The sequence below is a fragment of the Trichechus manatus genome, unplaced genomic scaffold (genome assembly GCF_000243295.1).
Source record: "Trichechus manatus latirostris isolate Lorelei unplaced genomic scaffold, TriManLat1.0 scaffold00031, whole genome shotgun sequence".
NCBI lineage: Eukaryota > Metazoa > Chordata > Mammalia > Sirenia > Trichechidae > Trichechus > Trichechus manatus.
In genome coordinates, this window is record NW_004443967.1 from 4,502,274 (window position 1) to 4,526,762 (window position 24,489).

A 24,489-nucleotide genomic window follows, 5' to 3' on the forward strand; every position below is an offset into this window, starting at 1 on the left:
CTTTGAACACATTATGCTAAGTGAAAAAAGCCAGTCACACAAGACCACATATCGTATGATTCCATTTATATAAAATGTTCAGAAAAGGCAAATCTATAGAGAACAAAAGTAGATTAGTGGTTGCCAGGCGTGAGAGAGGGAGAATGAGGAGTGACTGTCAATGGATATGGAGTTTCTTTTTGGCATGAAAAAAGGTTCTAAAATTGCTTGTGGTGATGGTTGCACTCTGCAAATATACTAAAAATCATTGATTTGTATACTTTCACTGGGTGACTTGTATGGTACGTGAATTATATCTCAATAAAACTGTAAGAAAAAACAAAACAAAACAGAGTTCAGCACTCTTTCCTTGGATAAAAGCCATAAAAAAAAAAAAAAGAAAATTTGGCTGATTTAGCAAAACAAGGTTATTTGGCCTTTAGTCCCCTTCCAGACACTGTTGCTTTTAGTTCATTTACAATTTTATCTGCTTATCCCATGTGATATGTAATCAGAGCTCAGAGCCTCAATGGGAAGTCCATGACAGTTCTTTTAAACAAACTTCAAAAACAGCTTAATAACATTATCTGATACTGTATTAAAGCACTGCTTTGATGCCATTTTATGATCTTAAGCTCTTGTTTTCCATTTTGAAATCACAGAAGGGCTTATACAGATAACGTAATTTCACTTTAGTAAACTACTTTTTTCATTTAAAAAAAAAGTCCGTTGTATTTGGGGCAAAGCAGGCAGCATTTTTAGGTGTTTTAAAGTTGCTATGTAATCTACTGCAGTTCTACAGGGATTTAAACCCAGAAAATGCAGTCCTAACATAAGAGCAGCACTTCTATAAAGCCAAGTTTGATTTAAATTAAATGAGCTTTTTAAAGACCAGCCCAATTGGTCACTCATGAACTGTTTATATACTGTTTTGCTTCTAAATTAGTTTCGTGTATATTCTATTTCACCAACTAGATCACACAACTCCCGCCTACCCCAATCTCTCCTTTTGCAAGATACAAAACCACACAAATTTATCTCTTAGGTATTTTACGTATATTAACTTTTACCCAGACCCATCAGCAAACTGTAAGTTCCTCAAAGGCAGGGATCTGGCCTTAAACTTCACCACCCCACAGATGCCCTTAATTATAATATTATAATGTGTTTTGCAAGGCTTGGCCCAGTTCCTCTATCAAGCTTCTCTCTCTTATATATATTTCCAATACATACATACATATATATATACCATATTTTTACACAAATAATGTGTTTTCCACGTTTGTTTGCCAACCACTCGCCCCGCCCCCACAACGTATTTCATAAGCGCCACTACTGCTAATTTTTTTACATATTGCTGTAAAAATAATTAGCACAGCACATTTATGAAAATACCTCGCGAGGGGAGGGAGTGGTAGGCAAACATAGAAGGCACACGTTATTTGTGCAAAATATGGTGTGTGTGTGTGTGTGTGTGTGTGTGTGTGTGTGTGTGTATCTACATGTATTTACATGTTGGAAATGAAGTGTAAGTGATTCTATGTATGTATGAAAAAACAAACCAGCCACTCTGTGGGAGAAAGATGTGGTAGTCTGCTTCATAAAGATTTCAGACTTGGAAACCCTATGGGGCAGTTCTACTCTGTCTGATAGGGTCACTACGAGTCAGAACTAACTCAATGGCAGCAGGTATGTACATACATACAAGGATCACTTATACTCCATTTCCATCACACAAATACATGTTGGCTGTACACAAATCTTCAGGAAATCTGAGTTTCTTCAGAATGACCTCCAAACTCCTTAGTATGGATATCGAAGCTTTTTGCCATCTTCCCCCATCTATCCTTTCCAGCCTGAGCTTCACACATCAACACACTAACCTGCTCAAAGTTCCTCTTCTGCACACTATGCCTTCTGTGACACCTCCAGGCCTTTGCTGACTCTTAGATTGCTCTCCAGTCTATGAAAAGACTGTTCATCTTTAAGGTCCATGTCAAAGTCGACTCCTCTATGGACCCTTCCTTAACCCGCCTGGTCAGAATTAATCTCTTCCTTTTCAGTGCCTCCATGGCACTTTGCTTAGTATTATACCACTTCTCATGGCTTGACTGGTGTGGTTGCTAGGGACATGTGTTTCTCTCCCAATATTAAGTCTCTGAGACTATTTTACTTATGCATGAATACCCCAACAAAGTACATGCTTGTATCTCCTTCACCCTGCACAGAATAATCACTCAATAAAGCTTGCTAAATTGAACTATTCTCATCTTAATTTCTGCACAACACCAAGAATAGTATGGGCACATAGCAGTTAATCAGTCAATAATGTTGATTGATAGAGTATAAGTTTCCAGAAGGAAGATTTAAATGCTTTACTGCCTGGTTTTAATGATAATTAAACTAAAGTGATATATCTTGACCAAAAAACAAATGCAGTTTATTCTCTAAATTATTCCTACACTGAATTGGACTTAACAGACATTTTAATGTACCAAAACAAGCAGCTGAGCATTTAGTTTTAATATATTTTAATTTGTAGTGGTTCTCCTGGAATAAAACTATTTATACCTGAGGAACACACATAAAAATTTTTTTGGACATCAATTCTTAGAATGTAGATGGATTTTTTGCCATTTACTTACGATCCACTCAAGTATTTACCATTTAATACTGTCTCTGGGCCAGACACTGAAAAAGGTGCTGGATCATAAAGAAGAATAAGATATGGGCCCTGCCTCCGTGTGTTCACGGTACACTGGGGAAGCTAGATCTCAAAGGAATCTAGGCTTTGGTACTATTAGTAGTAATTAGCTCTATATTGACAAATCCAGAAGTTCTTTAAAATGTACTCTCTTAAATTCAGACATTTATGTTTCAATGTATACAAAAACCAAAGTTATTACAATATTTTTTTTTTCAAAAATCACTTTGGATTTGCCAAAACACCAAAAGAACGTAATTAAATGCTATGCATCAGGGTCAGGACTAGTGTGAGGCAAGATATGTGCCTAAGGCGCAAAATTTAAGGAGGCACTCACTCTCAGGGTCGTGAAAATGCAGGGTCAGTCTTAAAAAGCAGTGCCTCTTTCAATGTTTCACGATAGGCACCTCTCCTGCCTCACCCCAGTACTAGCTGTGCTATGAACGTTTAAGGAAATAATCATTTTGTGTTATGCTTGATGTTGCAAAAACAACTATACCTCATACAAATGTTTTATAAATTACTTCTGGTTTATAAAAAATGGAACTGTGAAATCATGGGGAAATGAGTTATTATGCAAAGAGAATACAGCTACTTTGGGGAGGAAGGAGTAGATCCTAAGGGAAAAAGAAAGATGAAATAGAACCGGTGTATTAAAATGATTACCAAATTAAAAGATTCTGACTACTCAGATTTAGATACCATTCTATTATTATTCATATGGGTTAACTTATGTTTTTACTGATTTCAAATAATTTCCTTACTTGCATCTTTCTAAGATCAAAACCAAATGAACTAAATGAATAGTAACAAAACAATCAGTTATCTAAGCAAAGAGCAATGCTCTTTCAAGACAGATCATTTTGGGAGTTACTACCTGAAGATGATTCTCTTTTTAACTCCTTAGTCTATTACTGATGGCTAGTCAGGATCAAATAGAGAAATTCTGAATGCATTTGGCCCACAGGGATACAATTCAATAACTGAACCAAGTTTCCATCTAAACTAGATGCTCTGAAAACCAGTTGCATATTTAGTACATTATTAAATACAGATAAAGTAATAGATGACTTAGATTTAAAAGGACCTGACATTAAGTGAAAAAGGCTTTCCTGTTACATAAAAATCACGAGAACTTGCAATCAGCCTGTTGCGTATCACTGCAACTGGTAACACAATGGTCAATGTCAGGTAAGATTGTAAAGACGCTTCTGAAGAGTTCCAAACAAATATAAAGTGTAACATTTTCCCCTATGTTGGCTTAATTCTACTTCTCCTTCTCTATACAGTTATTCAGATGTTAAAGAGCTATCCATGTCTTTTAAGTTGGTGGTAGATTTTGCTTTAAAATAGAAAATTTTTACCTACCAAAGTGTTAGGTATTGGAACTAAAAATATAGCAGACAGCTCTCAACAGAGCCTAGAAAAGTTTGGTTGTAAATGTGGCTTATTTATAAAACTATTTTTGGTACAGCCTTTAAATGAGGTTTTGCATGTTCTGTAGCAATAGCAGAAAAACAAAATCATTCCAAGCTGCCATAAATGGTGATATTCATGTAGAAAGATGCTTTGCAACGGATAATAAAAAGGCCGAGGCTGCTCTTAAAATAACACGCCTGGATTTTTGAAGTAAAACATTTAAAATCATAAAAAAATTCTTCTTACAAATAAAAAATGATAATACTAGGAAAAAACGGATTCCAATAATAAATAAAATGACCCTAAATTACTTGACATCTCCCCCCCATATGAAAAATACCTATCTCTGTAGACTATATAAAGAAAAATTTTCTAATTACAACTCTCAATTAACATATAAAAATTTAAAACATCAAAGCAAGATAAACTATTTTAAATTTGCAATTGAAGTCGACTGAGAACAGAGCTAAACTGGGTTAACCATCAATGTGCCTTCCAAAAGCTTTTCTTCCCCTAAATGTGTTCCCTACAACCCATACCTCTATAATAAAATAAAATCCAAGCTTATGAAAATAAGGTTCATGGGGAATATTATCCTTCTGGAGATGAAAATTGTAGCTGAAAATAATTTTCCATGAAATTTATTAAGAAATCTCCAAATTAATTTCCCTGCTAGAGCTCATGCTGGAATACACATAAATACACATGCATACCATAATACCAGACCTTTCCTTATTGAGACCCCAAAAAAACATATTTAACATTCATTGTTCACTTTGGACCAACTACTTAATCTCTGTGGAGAGAGCAAGATTCATAATAAATTATAACTGTACTTTTTTTTAAAAAACACTGCAATCTAAACTTTTAGTTATCTGACATCTTGAGTAAACAGTTCAGATAAACATCATTTATGGATTCTTTATAGGGTGATTACCTTGTAGGCTCTTGGAGTCATCTTTTTCAGAGTCAAAGGTTGAATTATTTTCTTTGAGATTTTATAAAAATGTATGAATGTCACAATTACAAATCCAAAAACCCAAGACACTATTGCAAATTGAGGATTAATTTTTTATTTATGTATACATTTCATATAAAAGTTCTAGCTCATAAAATATGCTCCATATTACATAATTTTAAAGATACATAATAACTTTTATATAATGCTTTCAACCTAGTTTATCCAGCATCATGAATCCTTTTGGTCCTTGGACCTGCCTTTGTTTCCTTCTCTAAAGCTTGATGCAGACCATAATGGCCCCCACAGGGAGGGGCACAACATTAAGGATACTAGGGAGACCAAGTCTCAGTTAATACTGATAATGCTGAGAGGCATACAGCACTATGGGCATGTTATTCAAATGTTAAGGGAAAAATAAGCTGTATGAGTGACCTTCATGAGGTTTTTCACCTGAAGTGAAAAAATCTTTCATATAACTAAAGATTTTACTACTAACGTATCGCAGCTAAAGTTACTTAACTATTTCTCAGTCCTGTGAGGTATCATCAATATCCAGCTTCCAATTTCCACTCTCTAAAATATTTCTCCATGGTACTCCTACTTTTCAAGGTGCCAACATTTACGGTAGGTATGATTTTCTGGGGCTTCAGCCACTGGACAAAACGTTTCATTTCTAGGTAGCTGCTGTGTTCACTGTAAGGAATTCCTGCAACACATATACACAAAAGATATTTAATAATACACACTTCTAGATTTCTACTTACTCTAATTTTTCTTTTTAGACAGTTCTTCCCTTTAGGTGCTTTGCTCAGGTATGGCTTTCAGGAAAATACTGGCAGAAATATGAGTAAAATTTGAAGATTGATGAGCAGGAGATTCTTGATTCCCAGTGCCAATGAGCAGATTCCACACAAAATAAGCAATGCACACACAAAAATAAGCAAAAAGGAAAAAAATGCTAAACATCTCTTCTCCATCTTCATTGACAATCAAGTACCATTAAGAAAGGGAGGAAGGGTCCTTAGAGGCTAAAAGTAAGTCAAATGTTTCAATCAGCCACCACTGTAAAAAGCCTACTGGTAAGCTAACATCTGCAGGCAATGGTAAACCTTCCCCAAGCTGAAAAAACTAAAGCTGTCTGTATCTCTTGTTGTTACCACATCAAATCCACCATCTTCCTGCTCTCAATCTCACAATCGTCTAGACTTTCAGCATAAAACCGCAGTACCCCTCCTTTCAAGTAGTTCTACCATTTCCTTTAAATATCACTGATCACACAAATGAAGTGATCTGCATTATCCAATGTTTACTACAGTCAAACTCCTTTATATCAATTTATGTCTTGAAGATACAGGTACAGAGTACATAGATTTAAACTCTCAAACTGTTAAAGATTCTTCAGTGTCTGTTTTTCCTGAACCTTAATTTTAAAGCTCTTTTAAAAAAATTAAATTACAAACATTAAAAGTGAGAGAATTTAATAATTATACCATATATTGAAATGTTTCCTTTGGTCTGGGGAATAATATCTGCTATACTGGTTAATGTGTTAGAATGTGTCCATCCTGTAGGTCGGAAGGCCAAGATCTGATCATATTTCCCACCATACTTCTTCAAATGTTTCTGTAAACCCTGTTAAATAAAAACAGCATCTTGGTTTAATGGTCAGTAAAGATGGGCTATGTGGAATAAAACAGAATGATTAAAGATGTCACATTGGCAGAGCCACGGGGAGTTTTTACAGGTTAAGCAGTGAAACATCATAGTGCTATGCTTCTAAAAAATAAAATCACTGAAAAAAAAAAAATTTTCCCCTCTATTATCTGAAGTTAAACAAGCTTAAGAACAACCTGAAAAAAAGTAGGAGGAGCAACTTTAAACATAAGTAATTACGTGTGAAAAAATAACAACTTAGACAACTACAAGTAAAGCAAATGCACACACTCTCTCCAAATCCCACTACATAGAAAGACAAGTATCACACTGGTAAACAACAATTCAAACATTCTTCATGCATATATACCGATAGAGAATCGATAGACAGATCTGGATGGACATAGTTTTTAAGAACAGCAGTACACTCAATACAGACAAACATTTTAAAGATGCATAGTAGCACTTTTCTCAGGTGTTTACCTCTTTTGATCTTTTGAACACAAACAAGAGTAAGTTTAAAACTGTTCGGCTGCTAGCCAAAAGATCAGCAGTTCGAATCCACCAGCCACTCCTTGGAAACTCTATGGGGCAATTCTACTCTGTCCTGTGGGGTCACTATGAGTCAGAATCGACTTGACAACAACGGGTTTGATGTGGATTTTTGGTATAAATCCTAAGTACAATAGAACTTCCCCAAACTAAAGTCATTATATTTATTTTTTTAATTGTACTTTAGATGAAGGTCCACAGAACAAATAGTTTCTCATCAACCAGTCAGTACACATACTGTTCTATGACATTGGTTAACAACCCCATGACACATCAACACTCTCCCTTCTCAACCTTGGGTTCCCTATTACCAGCATTCCTGTCCCCTCCTGTCCTTTAGTCCTTGTCCCTGGGCTGTCGTGCCCCATTAATCTCATTTTGTTTCATGAGGCTGCCTAATCTTTGGCTGAAGGGTGAACCCCAGGAGTGACCTCATTACTGAGCCAAAAGGGTGTCTGGGGGCCATACCTTCAGGGCTTCTCCAGTTTCTGTTAGGCCAGCAAGTCTGGTCTCTTATTGTGAGTTAGAATTTTATTCTACAAAACTAAAGTCATTATAAATGATGACATTTGATAAAACTCTAGAAAACCACTGACCAAAGTTCAATCTTTGAAAGGTAAGAGAAATCCAGTTAAAGATAACAACGGCACAAGGGATACAGAAAATCATGATATTTTTGGTCTTAAGACTAAAACCTAGAGTTTAGTGCAAATTTATAATAAAATTCTAGTTTTATTTAAAAATAATAAAAAATCTAAACTGTACACAGTATCTTCTGAAGTTTCCCAAAGTGTCTTTTTCTTCCTTAATCACACATACTTTGAAATATTAAAGTGTTCTAAAAGATGCTGGTATATAATTCTGAAAAAATCATAAAGATGTATCCATTCATCCATCTACCTCTTCATTCATTCAATAAATATTTGTTCCAGTATTATGCCAGGTCCTAGTGTCAGAGTGGTGAAGAAGACAGACACAGCCCTTCCCTTCTCAAAGCTTTCAGCCTAGTAAGGAGGCAGTCAATAAACCCTATCTGCTGTGTCTTTTCTAACGGAAACCAACTTGTCCTTTCTTAGCTTTTTCTAACTCTCCTCATCCCTAACACCATTAGCATCTAGAGCCTTACAGTATGACCCTTTTATAGAGTATTAGGCTTTTAGTAGAAATTCCCAGAAGTAGAATTGCTGAATTAAAGGGTTTACCCCTAATTTACACTACTTTCAAAGTGTATGACATGCCAAATTGTCTGAATTCTCATCACAGCGATAGTGCATTTTTAAAAAGCCTGTCAATTTAGTAGAAGACAAATATATCATCACTGTTTTATGTTTGTGATTGATTACCAGTATAAGGCTAAATATTTTTCTGTTTATTAGATACTTGTATTTCATTGATGCATTAATAACAATTCCTTGATTTCTCTTTTATACCAAACAACAATCTTTTACTAATTTGAAGTCAATATAGGAACACCTACCATTAAACAGTCACATGTCTTGCCAACTAGTACGCCCATAGAAAAAAGTTTAAGTTACGACAGATAACTAAGTTTCCATTATAATATCCCTGGGTCTGCGAATTTTCTAGTTGTGGTCTTGGTTAGTTTAGGACCTATCTAATATAATGTTATTTGCTTAATTACCAATCTTGCTCCTTTTGTCCCCTCCCCCTCAAAAAAGGAAATAGTAAACTGAAGTTTACAGCAATTATACATGTAACACCATATAGGTCGTTCCTATCCATTCCTATTAGAGTTAACACAAAAATATCATTAACCTGTGCCCCAAACAAAAACATATGACATTATCACGAAAGCCAAACCTAAAGAAAAGATTGCAAATAGCCACTAGTGGTCCATTAAACACCAACTTGAGAACTACTCATGAGGAATTTTATTAAGAATAATTTAGTCAACATAAAATCCCTGATCAATGACGTCTGTAACTGATCACCAGTTTGTGAGAAAAATGCTTTCAGCATGTGTCACTATGATTATTTTTTCAGTACATGAATAATCATCAATAGCATCATCGGTATAATGTTTTACCACATTCCATCAATCAGGTGTAAATCAGAGGGGGTAATCAACTATACTATAGTATATATATGAACCCAAATGTTGAGCTAGACAGCATGAATGGTACTATTTATAAAATTTCAAAGGGTTTCAAACATGCCTTGGGAATTCTGAAAATTGTACTGGGTTTACGTTTTCACAAAAAGTCATTAACTTTGATGCAACAAAACTATTTTTGGTCGGTAAAAACATGGCTGTAATTACTAACTAAAATATAGCCTTATAATAACCACCAGTTTCTGCTCCATCTGTGTTCTGAAGATAAGAAATCTTCAAGTATGTCATTAATACCTGGTCACTTTAATGGAGGAAAGGGAAGGGCAACTGAAGGCAATATCAGTAACAGATGACAAACCCAGAAACAACACAGACTTAATGACTCCAGATCATTCCTTTCTCAAGGACACTAGTCTTAAAAAACAAAACAAAAGATTCAAAAGGAACATATCTTGGTGTCATTAAAACCAATTCGAATTCCTGTCTAAAAAAAAAAGTTGTACTTGAGTTGTACTTGTTTGATGATTTAATTCTTATACAAGTTCGGATCTGTAAACATATGATCTCTAAAAGAAGACAATGTGTAATACAAAAAAATAAAGTCTGTAACAGAGTTGTAGGTTGCGAGGGAATTGTTAGAGAGGAAGAGATGGCCCTTTTCCTGCTTAACGCTAATGAATCCCTCTACCTGTGTTCCAGATGTCTTCTCAGAAACCATACTTCATTAATTATTCCTTTTTCCCACGTTATCTTCTATTTTTTCCTATCCATTGACTGCTTTCCCTCACAATATGAAAATTATCATTTCATAGCTAAAAGAAACAAACAAAGGCCCTACTGTGTACCTCCCTCTGGCCATCAACAAATCTGTCTCCTCTTCATGGCCATGCTGTATGTTTCTCCACTGCCTCACCTCTCAATTTTTTTTTTGGTCTTGAAAAGCTGGTCTTTTTTTTTTCTTTTTTTTAATGTGTACAATTCAGTGGTTTTTAGTATATTCACAAAGTTGGGCAACCATCACCACCAACTCCAGAACATTTTCATGCTGTGCCCATTAGCAGTTCCTCCCCATTCTCTCCTTCTCCAACCACTGCCAGCCACTACTCAATTTTCTGTCTCTATGGATTTACCTATTCTGAACCTTTCATATAAGTGGGATCACACAGTAGGTAGCCCTTGTGTCTGGCTTCTCTCACTTAGCATAATGTTTTCAAGATTCATCCCTGTTGTAGATGTATCAGTTCTTCATTCCTTTTTAAGGCCAAATAATATTCAATTGTATGGATATACCACATTTTCCACTCACCTGTTGACGGGTATTTAGGTTGTTTCTACTTTTGGGGTAATAATGCTGCTATGAACACGTGGGGATAAGTTTTTGTTTTCATTTTTCTTGGGTATGTACCCAGGAGTGGAATGGCTGGATTGTATCGTAACTCCATATCTTTAACTTTTTGTGGAACTTCCACGCTGTTTTCCAAAGCAGCTGCGCCATTTTACAATCCCACCAGCAAAGAACGACGGTTCCGATTTCTCCATACCCTCACCAACTCTTGATATTATTGGCCATGTTTTTTATTATAGCCATCCTCTTGGACACTTACCTTAAAATTAATTTGCATCATTGGTAGAAGATGAACCAATGCATTGCACATGTCTGTAGTAATGAGGGAATTGATTGCTGGTATATTGAGACACTGTAATGTTGTATACTTTTCTTGGGACATGCCAACTTTTGAACCCAAAACATCAGCAATGGCTACAGGCAAGCAAAAAGGTTAAAAATAGTAAAATTACAGATTATGAAAAAATAATAAAGTCAAAACATGTAAAATATTAATACTAGAATTTATCAAATAAGAAGAAATTAAAAACAGTCACACTTTTTGCCATAACATCTCAGAAAGGCTGAATAATTCTGTTGGAATAAATTGTGAGAACTCCAGAGTTTATTTTTTAAGGCCTATTATTTAAAAACTATAAAAGATGTATAGAAAAGAGTACAACAAGGGTAGGAACCAAATTTGGAGGGGTTAAAACCCTGGCTTTATGACTTCATATCTTAATGTTTGGCATATGTAACTAAAGAAGGTTTTGTTGCTGGTGTTGTGCGCCATTGAGTCGTATGATTCTGACTCATAGTAACCCAACAGGACAGAGTAGAACTGCCACATAGGGCTTCCTAGGCTATAATATTTACGGTAGCAGATCACCAGGTCTTTTCTCCTACAGAGTCACTGGTGGGTTCGAACTGCCAACCTTTCAGTTAACAGCAGAACGCTTAACCACTGCACCACCAGGGCTCCTGAAGAAGGTTTCAGAAGCAGAAATAAAGAAATGAAAGTACTTTGCTAACAGGACAACACTATGAACTATACAGTTACACATTCAGAAATCTATTAGGAACAATTATAACTGTTCTCTAAAATAATTAACTGACGGCTAACCTCAAAGAACACAGCAATACAACTATGCATTAGTCATCTTTCAAAGTTTATTAAAGTACTAATGTATGAATGTTTGTTCTATAGACATCTTGTAGCTATAAAGTCTACCATAACCACATTTATCAAACGTTTAAATATATCAAACAATACCAAATTTTCCTTCAGCTTCAAAGGTAATATTGAGCCCTTTCAGGAAATAAATATCAATTGCAAGATTAGAGTTGAAAGGGCCCTATGCAAAGAGAATCTGATCTTTATAACATATTAATGTAAATTAGATACGGCTTCCACCCACCTAGGAAGACTTTCTCTTTTCCAATAGAGTAAGTGCCACAGACAACCAGAGCACGTGGGTTTAGGGTTACAGCCTCAAAGGCAGTGTTGATGGCAAACTGGATAACCTCTTGCTGAGATGGAAAGGAGTATCCTGGGCTGCAATATCTGTAATAAGGAAATAGAGCACTTATTAAAACAACAATAAGAAAGCCATAGCATTAAGTTGGGTGCTATTTTAGAAAACATGCTTTTAGCAAAATTACACACCACAGCAGTACAATATATTAACAGTACTGCAGTTTACTAACTGCTTGTGGTTAAAATATTTGTTACCAGCTGTTGATAATTTATGATGGAACTGTAAGTATTCAATATACCTTTTTCATTAAGCTTCTTCTATCGCCCTTAAATAATGAAATTGCCTTTTTGAAAACATTTTCTTTCTCAAAGAATATTTCTAGCCAGTCAGCTATTTTAATAATGAACTAATTCATTGTCAGTATCATTTTTTTTAAAACTTCTTATCACTATCAAAGAAAATACTATTAATTGGATTACATTTGGACTGAAGAACTCTGTTTTAATAAAACAAAATTATTAAAGCAATGAAACAAAATGTGAATTCAATGAAGTAGTTTAAAACCAAACAGTTAATATTCACATGGTTGATACTTTCTTTCCTTGGGAAATAAACAGAAAACTTTCTTATACAGTAATACAGGAATACAATAGACCCAGTTGGGTCTATTTCAAGATAATAACACTCCGTGAAAAAACAACCCCAAGACTACTATCTATCTACACATACATATACATATATATGATGAAAATTATGCATCTTTTCACTAAAAAGCCATAAAATAAAGTTTACTAAGAAAGCATATTTTTTCTCAATTTAAAATGCTTTTGTTGGTTAACAGTCATAAAAGGAAAAAAAAAGTGGTCCTCTCTCTATAAAAATCCACTGAGAAATTCATAATTGTATGTAGAATAAAACTAAGTAATAAGAAAAGGTTTTTACTTATTTTCTTAATTCATCTGGTAGTTAAAGTATACATAAAAGAATGGAAAAATGAACTGCAGTGTTAGAAAACTGGATATGGAACGATCATCTTTTATTAAAATATGCTGTATAACTCCTCCCTGAAACAGGTTGAAATGGTTAGCATACTTTCTAAAAAACTGATGAGGTGTTTTAAAAATAATAAAAAGATAATGGCATATGCCATCATATCTATAGTACTTAGAAATTCCAAAGTTGTCACTTATAAACTACCTGTTTGAGAAAAGAACAAATGTTTAACTTTGATTCGCAGAAACAAAATAACATTTGGTCTCTGTTTTCTCTTCATAACATACTAATAGTTACAAGGATATTTTGAAAAGATAACCTAAAAGGGGGTTTCCTGAAGTTTGCCCCAAATTTTTCTTCTTTGCCTCAGTAACAGGATTCTCACATAAACCATATTTTCAAAAAGAAATTACAAAAAAATTAAGCCGTAATCAGTTAAGATATACAATCCCAAATTGCCCTTAATTAAGTATACTTTTAAATAGCATCCCTTTGCTAAATAGCCTTAAAATGACAACTGACAAAAAATCATCATAATAATCAGAGTGCTCAAATTATTCATAATTTACAGGGCAAATGCTGTCAGTGGGAAAAGGAAGCACACAAATAAAGCCTCTCTTACGTGGTATCTAAGTAAAGTATGTGGACTTTCTGGCTCCCAAGAAGAGAACGTTCCATGGTGGGGTCTGCTCTGAAGTCTCCAGTGTGTAATATGACAGTCCCATTAGGAAGATAAAAAAGGAGCATGACAGCACCTGGGCAGCTGAACGTAAACATGTTAAATATATTTAACACAGGCAAAGCATCTAAAGGAAGAACAGCTATTTCATTATCAACAAATTAACTCAATGTATTAGCTGACCACGATGATGTAGCATTACACTACAGAGAAAGACAGTATTTTAACTGAAGGAAATTTCCATCATTAAAAAAATGGGTGTGCAGGAAAAGTACCAGCAGGCCTGGGTTGCTCAAAGCCTGCACAGTCCCTAGAAAGGCCTGTCTTCAGGACTCCCTCTTGGAAGATCAGCTCTGAGCCCTTGGAATATTCTATCTAATAAAAGTGTTTTTAGATGCTTATGGTCTTGGGCCACATGGTACTAGTTTGAGCCGATAGTTTATGCTATCAATGTGATCTATGATGAACCTTTGTTTTTACCCTGGGGGTCTGGAGTCTGAGAAGCTGATGTCAGTCACACAGGTGCTCCATGCCTATGTGACTGACCCCCAATGAAAATTCTAGATACTAAGGCTCGGGTGAGTGTTCTTCGTTAGCAACACTTTGCATGTGTTGTCACACATTGTTGCTGGGAGAATTAAGCACGTCTATGCCACTCGGAGCCCTGGCGGTGCTGTGGTTAAGAGCTCAGCAGCTAACCAAAAGGTAGGCAGTTAGAATCTACCAGCTACTCCTTGGAAACCTTACGGGGCAGTTCTACTCTGTCCTATAGCGTTGCTGAGTCGAATCAACTCGACAGCAATAGGTGTCATTTTGGTATGACATTCTTAAGGAGCCCTAGCATACAATGATTAAATGCACAGCTGCTAACTGAAAGATTGGCAGCTCGAACCCACCAGTAGTTCTGTGGCAGAAAGACCTGGCGATCTGCCCCAATAAAGACTGCTGTTGTTAGGTGCCACTGAAGTTGGTTCCGACTCATAGCAACCCTATAGGACAGGGTAGAACTGCCCCATAGGGTTTCCAAGGAGCAGCTGGTGGATTTGAACTGCCAACTTTTTTGGTTAGCAGCTGAGCTCTTAACCACGATGCCACCAGGGCTCCCCCATAGAGATTATAGTCTAGGAAACCCTATGGGGCAGTTCTACTGTTACATGGGGTCACTATGAGTCAAAATCGACTCAATGACACCTAACAACAACAACATGTGACTCTACTGAGAAAGAACACCTGGAAGCCTGTGCCTGGTTTCTCCTGGACTTCACCCCATGCACCTTTTCCCTTTGCTGATTTTAATCTGTATCCTTTCACTGTAATAAACTGCGAGTCTAACAGCTTTTCTGACTTCTGTGAGTCCTTCTAACAAACCATCGAGCATGATGGTGGTCTGGGGACCCCAACACAATGGGGTTTGTAAATTACTGCCAAAACACATGGAACTTTTACTTTGAATTTTAAGAAAATACAGGAAATAATTAAATTAGTAATTAAAATCCTTCCATTTAATCCCTCCAACCCCAAAATTAAAGCCCCAATGATTTTACTGGGGAATTCTATCAAAAACTGAGAGAATAATACCAAAACTCCACAACATCATTCAGAAAATAGAGAAAGAAAGAATAGAATACTTCATGAGGCCAGCATTAGCGTGATACCAAAATCAGACAAAAGTATTACAAAAAAACTACAGATCAATATCCATCATGAAAACAGACACAAAAATCCTTAATAAAATATTAGTATATGAAGGCCAGCAATATATTTTTAAAAGGGTAATACATTCTGGTTTTCACAGAAGCATAGTCAATAGTTGCACTACAGCCATATGAATGCCGATAGTACTTCACATTTAAAAAAAAAAAGAGGAAAAAATGGAAAGCATTTCCAAGAAAAATCTTGCATGGTTTTAGTATCAAAAGCCTGAGGATTTGTTAGTTTAAAGGAAAAAAACCCTCTAATCTCTGTATGGATTATAGGCTGTTCATTTATGTAAATGATAGTTAAGAAAATGGCAAAGATTATCCTGTGAAGCACAGCAGCAACATGTTATAGCTTTTTTTTTCTTCTTTTAAATATGATGGAGTCTCATGTCAAGCACAGCATCGAAACTGGATAAAAAGATGGAGTGAGATAACATTTAGAGGCTCTAAGTTTAATCTGACTTGTAACTGGGTACCTTATTTTTTTGAAAAGGAGAAATATGTTTCACCCAAGTTATAAAAAATATCAAGCACATTAGTTATAATAAAGTTTTTAAATAAACATGCAATGTTTTTTCCTTTAGAATATTTAAAAAATAGGCTATTATTAAGGTGACTTTAACACTTACTGATTGGCATCAAGCAAAACAACTTTGATACCATTCACTATACATTCAGTGTCCATTGGCAATGGATGGATATATTGTTCTTGCACATGTAGCTTCTTCTTCAACAAATTGCCAGTTATCTGCAAAACAGGATGTGCTGATACTGTAAAACACTAAATAAGTTTTTTATTTCATATTTAGTTTAGAGTCAAAGCATCTTAATAGTCTCCTTGTTCTCTCAGTGAGATTCAAGTAAACCCTCCACAATGGCAGGAAGGTAAACTTTCTAAAACGACTGTGTCACTACCATGCTTAAAAACCATCACTGATTCTCCCCCACCTGGGTAAAGTCCATCATTCCCAGCATGACATACTGGCCCCTGCCCACTTCTCCTGTTTAGCCTTTCTGAATTCTCTAAAGTGCCTGGAATGGGTACATTTCCCAGGTGCCTATCCCTCTGCACACTCTCTACCTTCTACCATGAATGCTCTCTTCTCCTTCCTCTGCTAGGTTCTGGAATCGGAACATGCATTCAAATTCTGGCTCTGCCATTACTGGTTCTGTGATCTGGGCCGTGTCACTTAACCTCTTTGAGCCTCAGCTGCTTCATTATTAAAAAGAGGATAATCCCTGAATGCTGTAAAATTTTGTAGCTAAAGCCCTCAGTAATAAGCATTCACTTTTTAATAATTGGTTCAAGGTATCTCCATGAAACTTTCTCTAACCTTAACCCTGAACAGAGTAAAGCACTCCCTTCTCCATTCCCTGGGCATTGAATTTGTTTATCTATCACAATTCTATTGTGGTATTATTTGTGAATCTGTTTGCCCTGGAAGCTGTATGCTCCTTGAAGTTAGGTACTTTGCCCTGTATATCTTTTTAGACACTTGGTAGAAGTTTGCTGAATGAAATCTAGGTTTTTTAGTACATCATGAAATAGCTATTGTTTCCATATAATAAAGCATATTTTAAAAAAATCAAGCATAACTGGTGACATTAACTCATTTAATTGTAGAACCTCAATTTGGAATCTGTTTTCTTGTATCTTTTCTAGTTGAATGATAGATCTTACAATTTTAATTAATCTCTTTTTTAATCAAGTTGCTTAGAAATTCTCCAAATTTGAAGTTAAGAATATTAAAACTTACCTCACTACAATAAACTGGAGAAGTGAAGTTTTTAGACAAGCCTGCATAATGATCAGAATGAAAATGTGTGAGAAAATAGGCTGTGCAGCCTTCAATAAATCCATACTGAAAGGCATCAACTGTAAAGCCAGTTCCTGCAATGAAAATACAAACACAGCAGGCTAAGCAAGAGCTTGCCAATTAAAAGATGTCCAATTTACTTTTAAATATTAAGCCGTCTATCCCCTCTATGTCTCATTTCCAATTTAAGTTTATAATTTATTGAAAAACTTACACTACACAAATTCAGCAAAAGGTGATATTAGAAATGAGAATACTTCTTTTAAGTTTCTACTAAATATCTCAGAATAGAGTTTCCTTTATGAATACCTGCACCAAATCAAAATACTAATTTACCAACCAATCATTTGCTTGTTTTAACTAATACTTCCATGATACTTAGCCCCTAAAATCCTTACTTCTGCAATAACCAGCAAAAGGAGAATGCTAACTTTCTTCTAAAACATGAATTCTCAATGGGAGTGATACTGATATGCTCTCAAGAGGACAAAAATGGTTAAGGGTCAAAAAAATTTTTGATATTACAATGGTTTGCGGTCCTCCAAAGGGCCACAGTACAGTAAGAGATAAACAGTACATCTGTAGTGTTTTAATTTCATTGGGGGAGGGGGGAGAAAGGAATAAAGTGCCTAGAAAGGCTCATTAGAGAAGGAACAGTAATGAAGAAAAGGTTGAGAAACACTGCTCTAAATGTGTTACGATAAGCAAGTAAATAAGCATACTTTCATAATTCTATTAAGACTTAACATGCGGTATACTAGTTTTAGGTTCACTTAAAGTACAGACAGTTAATCAAAATACTTATTAAAAACAAAACTGGTTCTATGATATGTACATAAACTCTATTATCTAGATAAACATTTGAACAAACTACAGATCTAGAATATCAATAAAGCACTTCAAAAAATCTTTTTGAAACCAAGTATATTTTATCTAGTTTATTTTAAATTCTTTTCAGAAGAGTTATTGGTTTCTTCCAAAATAAAATTCATTTCACGGAATATCTTTTCTACCAAGTCATTTACGAAGGCACGAGAAATCACAAGAATATGAAAAAGCTGAGAAACCGAATTCTAATAAGGTTTTAAAATGTTTAGCATTTGTTACAGCACGTACAACCTGTGATATTTCCCCTCTGAAGCTTCTTCATACTTTGTATTTCTCACAAACACTTAGACAGTGCCTTTTATTATGGTTACTTAAGAAATGCATCTCCTTCTTTCATATTAAGCTGGATCCTTACCACTGTCTTGCTAATCTTTGCATGGTCTGTAATACCTCCCTAACTACTGTAGTATCTTGTATATAGAATATGCTAAATAAAAGTTGGCTGTATTGAATGGAACAAAAAGATCAAATGGCCAAAAAAATCTGTTACAGGCCCATTAAGTACCATGAAAAGCAAACACATGCGAAAAAATGCGTCACCCACACACATACAACATGGGTAATAAGCATCAAAGTAAAAAAAGTTGTGTGTTTCTGTAAGTATATTAGGCACTGATGTTTCAGCTTACCAGGTATTTTCTTATAGAATGGACATCTCCTTTTTCTTAATCCTTCTGCATTAGATAACTCTGGGATTTTTGCACACCTCCTCTGCAGCCTGCCACCAGCTGATTTTATGGAGACTTTGTCTTTACTTAAACTGACTGCTCCAAATTCTGTATTGTTGATGTGATCTGACTTCTGAGATGCTCCTTCCTGTACTGAATTTGACTTTTTACGTCTCTTTCTTTGACGTTGTGGCCTCTCACTAGAAAGTTCCGCAGGGAGCTGACTCTCATTTAAATTCTTTGCATTGAATTCTAAATCACTTAGAGAGTTTTCTGCTTTCCTCTTGCACCGCTTGGACCTTTTTTTGTTAGGACTTACAACTGGATTTAAGTCCGTCTCTTTTAATGCACTTTCCTCCAGCAATTTCTCTTCTTTCCTTTTGGGTGGTAGTCCAAAATACACACCTATATCCATTTGTTTCATTACTTTGTTAGAAGAATGTCTTGCATCACACTTAGGACCAGATGGCACTATTTTCACAGACTTAGTGGCAGTAGATGCACTAGAAAAATTCTCTGATTTTAAAACGGAAACTTTACTGTCTAGCATACCATCTAATGCCTCTCTGCAGAAATGTACTGAATTAGTATTATTCTTAGCATTAAAGTTCTCACTTGATAATTCTATTTTACTTTGGTTTAGATGGGAAGAAACATACTCTCCTCGTTGGCTTTCAAAACGGTTTGGCATTTCACTTTTAAGTAACGGAAGAGAAACTTGACTGTAAACAGCTGATTCTTCAACTGCCTGATTCTGTTTATTTGCTTGAGATAAGTGAAATTCTGGCTCATCAGGTTTAGCTTTAGTGGCTAGGTAATTAGGAGCATCATGTCCCCCTGCTGATGCAGGTGGAAACAACATAAAATCATCACCACTATATGCTGGATCATCACAGGCACTAATACTCCCATTGTTTTGGGAAATAAGTTGAGACAAATCAGTTAGAGTATGGTATTTATACAATTCTTCATTGTACTTATTCTGAGTTAAGAAGCTATTCATCTCCGGGCAGCTAGCTTCCTGGCCCTTCAGTAAAGGATCACGGATTTTTTTAAACAAAGTAGAGCTGTTGTCATCTTCTAGGCTTCCATCTTTTGAGCTTTCAGTGAAAAATAGTTCCTGTTGTGAACCATCCAGCTTTTCATCTACATCGTACGTTTCTTCATCACTTTGAAGTGGAGAATAAGAGATTTCACAGTCACTAAAGTCATTTTCTGGCACCGGCAAATTTATGTGTTCTGAGCTGTCTAATTCTTCATCAGCAAGAGGCAAACCAACTCCTACCAGCTGGTCATTATTAACAAACTCAGTAAATTTTAGAGCTCGCTGGGACTTTTGGATATTTGTAGAAAACGATACCTTTTTGTTGGTTTCAGCTGGAGATTGAGATTTTCTTAGACACTGTGTCATCAAAAAGGGATCATCAGAAACATTTTTTAAGTTCTCAGTTTGTTTCTGATTCAGAGACCATCCTTTCTCAAGGCTGCAGAGAAAGCCTGAATTAGTCTCACTGGAACAATTCAAACGACCACCTGTTGTATGTGATGGGCTGCTGAAAGAATTAGGACTTGCCCTATTTTGAGCCAGTAGGAGGTGAGTGTATCTCTTGTAATGAGAAGGAATTGTTGAGGTACACAGAAGACCATCAGGACACTCTGACAATTTTAATAAAGAAAAAAAGTATTAGAGAATCAAAGCATAGACTCAGCTTTGACAGCATTAGCACTATAAGTTGACACATAGTAGAAATCATCAGTCCTACTTAGAGGCCTTAAGATAACAGCTATTCTTAACTGCAGAAATCCAAAGATAAACATCAAATGTCAACACTTCATCCAGTATGGTTTTGCAAGGAGCTATTTGTCATTTTTAAGACAAACACACTTTTAAATTTCTTTTCTCAAAAAATACATTTTAAGACTAACCCCTCCCCCCACTCTTTCCTATGTAACTCCACAAATGTGAGCTCCTTTAAAACAAAATAACTCCGTGACATGCTTGTGTAGAGTATTTTCTAAACAGGTGCTACAGATTGACGACATCAGTTTCACCAGTTCTGTATTACTCAGGCAACAAGAATAAGGAGAACTGGTGCTAAACACAAAACTAAAGTCATATTTTTAAGACTACCAATTTTTATCTGATAAGCAACAAGATTTACGTAACTGTAGTATTGAATTAGATTCCACATTTTAACATTTACATTGTGTACAAGTGAATGATAAAATAATAACAATCTTAACAAGATTAATAATAACAATCTTAATAGCTGTTCATACACTGAATATTTTAGACTCTAAGATTTGAAATTCAATTTAATGTACTGGCTAATAAACCCGTTGCCGAGTTGATTCTGACTCATGATGACCCCATGTGTTACAGGGTAGAACTGCTCCATAGGGTTTTCTTGGCTGTAATCTTTAGTGGAACAGATTGCCAGGCCTTTCTTCTACAGCACAGCTGTGGGGGTTCAAACTGCCAACCTTTCAGTCAATAGTCAAGAGTAAACCATTTGTGCCACCCAGGGACCTATGCTGGTTAATAGGAAAGCTTTAATAATCTGGAAACTATTCCCCATCGTATTATGATTGTGACTCGTCAAACCCATTGCCATCAGGTTGATTCCAACTCATGGTGAAACATTTTGTAAATCATCTTGGCATATCCCCGCATATGTTAATGTCTGGGTTTATTAAAAAAATGATCCTCCACCCCAAGAAAAGAAAAGATACCATGTTAAATTAGAAGACTTCATTGCTTAAAACTGAACTTAAAATTGCTTCATAAAGTATTTGTGGAATACCAAGAAGAGCCCATCTTAGATTGTATTCAAAGGAGTTTAGTCAGTGAAAAACCAATGGAACATCTTTAAGGGAGCCCTGGTGGCATAGTGGTTAAGAGCTTGGCTGCCAACCAAAAGGTTGGCAGTTTGAATCCACCAGCCGCTCCCTGGAAACCCCATGGGGGCAGTTCTACTCTGTCCTATAGAGTTGCTATGAGTCGGAATTGACTCGATGGCAGTGCGTTTTCATGTATAAGACATTTCACTCTGAGGTGCTCACCATGGAACTCCAACTTCCATTTCTGATATTTAAGCAACTTAAAAGCAAAATTACTTGCATTTGATCGTTATTGCTTGCTATACTTTTATAGAAAAGGCTAATAAATGCCAAATGTTACAAAATACAATGAGTTCTTTTGCATCTTCATGTAGTAAAGTGATGACTAGAGATTAATAATAAAATATTTTCAGAATCATCATTAACATGAAACCACACTGAGAACTATGTTTATTTTACTAAATTCTAATTCTTTAAAATTTAAAAGTCTACGTATGGTATATATAACTTCCAGATAGAAAATCATCACAATAACCTCCATATATTCCAAGTAGGACTGTCTACATGTTAAATACAACACATATGTTACATTGTTACAATATCTATTTTAGAAGATAATAAGATAGTAGTACTTCAATTATCATTTGGCACCCTTTTATTATTAGCATCTTAATAACCTAAGACTTCTTCCTATTTCCTCTTTCCTGTGCATTAGCATGATGAATACAACATGACATTTAGAATACCAGACTATATTCCTATTTTTGTACATAGTTTCATAAAAGATGGTGAAATGGGCAAGTTATTTAACTTTTAAGAACCCTCATCTATAAAATGTCAATACCACCTACCTTACACAGTTGTGAGAATCAAGTAAACAGAAGTCCCTAGCATAGCTGGTGCTCAATCAACATTTATAAAATCGAGATATTTAGGGACTTTTAGGAAATACAAGACTGCATTTTAACTGTTTTCAAGTTTCTTTACAATTATACCATTGACTGATAGCTTTTTACCCTCCTTAAGAAGCGTAAAATGTATTACCTTGTTTGCTTCCAGAGTAAGTCATTTATACTTAAAAGTGTTTCCCTCGCTTTTGGTTTTTACTTGCCTTGTTTGTTTCATCGAGCTGATGTGTCTGACTGATAAGCAGACCTTTCAGACTAGTTAGAGAACAAACATGGGGTCGCCATGAGTCAGAGTCCACTCAACAGCAACTGGTCCCTTTTTATGATCTTACCTGTTTCAGAGACCTGTGGAGAATCCAAACATTCAAAAACATGCCATCGAGGTGTTTGACCTAGCAATGAGGAAAAAGGCATCTGGCAATTAGGACAGTATCCATCATAAAGTGCACGTATCTTTGGGGATTCTTGTTTTTTTTTTTTAGTTCGACAGTGCTTTGCTGGGGTGGTCTCCTTATCTTGGGAATGCTGAATACTATCTCCACTTGAATCCTGACCAGAAGCTACAGAAATCTGACTGTGTGTTTCTCCAAGACATATCTCATTGTCCTTTGTCTTCTCTTTAGCTTCCACGGTTCTTTTCAGTTCTTTTTTATTTCTTCTTCGTTTTGACTGGTATTTCCCATCTGTTGCCTTTTCAACAGATTTTGGAGTATTTTCAGAGCCATTATTTCGATGTACTCGTTTTGCTTTTCTTTTGGATTTGTATTCCCAGATGTCTTCTTCCAAAAAAGTGTCTTCTAACATGGCAAAATGATTGTCATTAAAGAAGCACTAAGCTTAACCAGGAGTCCATTTCTTGTTACAAAAATGTTAAATGGAATTCTTTTTCTGAGAAACAAACAAAAACAACGGAAAACTCACTAACTCAGCAAAAACCTAAAGCCATGGTAATGAATACACTGACAAACTACAAACATTATACCTGAGAATGTTGCTGTTCTATTTATACCCCAATAAAATTGAGAGAATCTACTACAGGGGTAGCATCTGAGAAGTTTTTCATTGTGTCACTTTACCAGGGCTTGACTCATAAAAAGAAAAATCAGTAATACTTCAAAAATTAAGCACTAACGGCAAGTATAGGTTCAACAGCTTAGTCTGAGAACAAGCTTTGTAAAATTGTTACGAAGCTACTGTCAGTTTTCTTTCAACTTAAGAATGGTCCAAATCCAACCACAGTCCCTGGGCAAATGGCTCAGCAAGTGTCCCAAACACTAAACGGCTACTTCAGTTTACTAGTAATACTTGTCACACCAAGAAGGGTGAAGAGCAGAAAAGTGTGTGATCAGCAAAAACAGAATAGCCCTTATCAGCGACTCTTCAACAGTTAGGTTTCCTGAGCAGTCCAGCATTTTCCTCCATCAGCAATGAAGAAAACACTGCACGAAGAACAAAGTTCAAACATGTGAAGCTGTGCTTGTACTATGGCCACACACTTAACTCCAAACCATACTGGCGGACCACTCTGAAGGTGGCCAACCCTCTCCGCAAGCCTCAAAATCTAGGTTAACTTGCCTGATGCTTACCACCGGTTCTACTTTCCTTTTGGATGGTGGAAGCTGCAAGGCCAGCGAGTGCGGTCTTAACCATCTCAACCATGCTAGGCCAGCCCGCTTCAAAAAAGGTGTTAGGGCCCTCCCCTTCTGAAGATTCAGAGACACAGCCCTCTGGAACCCTCGCCGCAACCCACCCGCCACCTGTGCCCCTGGGGAGCGAATCCAGACTCCAGCTGCGTCCGCTCCCCTGCGTGCCCCCCTCACCCGCTCGGCTGACAATCTATTCGCGCCAGCA

The 24,489-nt window shown here is 36.0% G+C and overlaps 1 protein-coding gene across 1 annotated transcript; it reads right to left on the reverse strand.

The window, feature by feature from the left end:
- Positions 1-5,212: 5,212 nt before the first annotated feature.
- Positions 5,213-24,345, reverse strand: DCLRE1A (DNA cross-link repair 1A). Its single transcript, XM_004374859.2, has 10 exons — positions 24,225-24,345; positions 22,971-24,077; positions 18,851-20,545; positions 17,274-17,407; positions 16,146-16,264; positions 13,760-13,900; positions 12,085-12,230; positions 10,947-11,101; positions 6,554-6,695; positions 5,213-5,769 (listed from the first exon to the last, which is right to left on the reverse strand). Exons 2-10 carry the CDS (start codon positions 23,440-23,442, stop codon positions 5,609-5,611), a joined length of 3,165 nt encoding a protein of 1,054 aa, XP_004374916.1. The 5' UTR covers positions 23,443-24,077; positions 24,225-24,345; the 3' UTR covers positions 5,213-5,608.
- Between the last annotated feature and the right edge of the window lie 144 nt (positions 24,346-24,489).

Coding starts and splice junctions, on each gene's coding strand:
- DCLRE1A (XM_004374859.2), bottom strand. CDS start 23,442: ATGTTAGAAGACACTTTTTTGGAAGAAGACATCTGGGAATACAAATCC. Junction 11,102..12,084: donor AAAAGAGAAAGTCTTCCTAG/GTGGGTGGAAGC, acceptor GCTTGCCTGTAG/CCATTGCTGATGTTTTGGGT. Junction 5,770..6,553: donor AGGAAACATTTCAATATATG/GTATAATTATTA, acceptor TATGTGTTGCAG/GAATTCCTTACAGTGAACAC.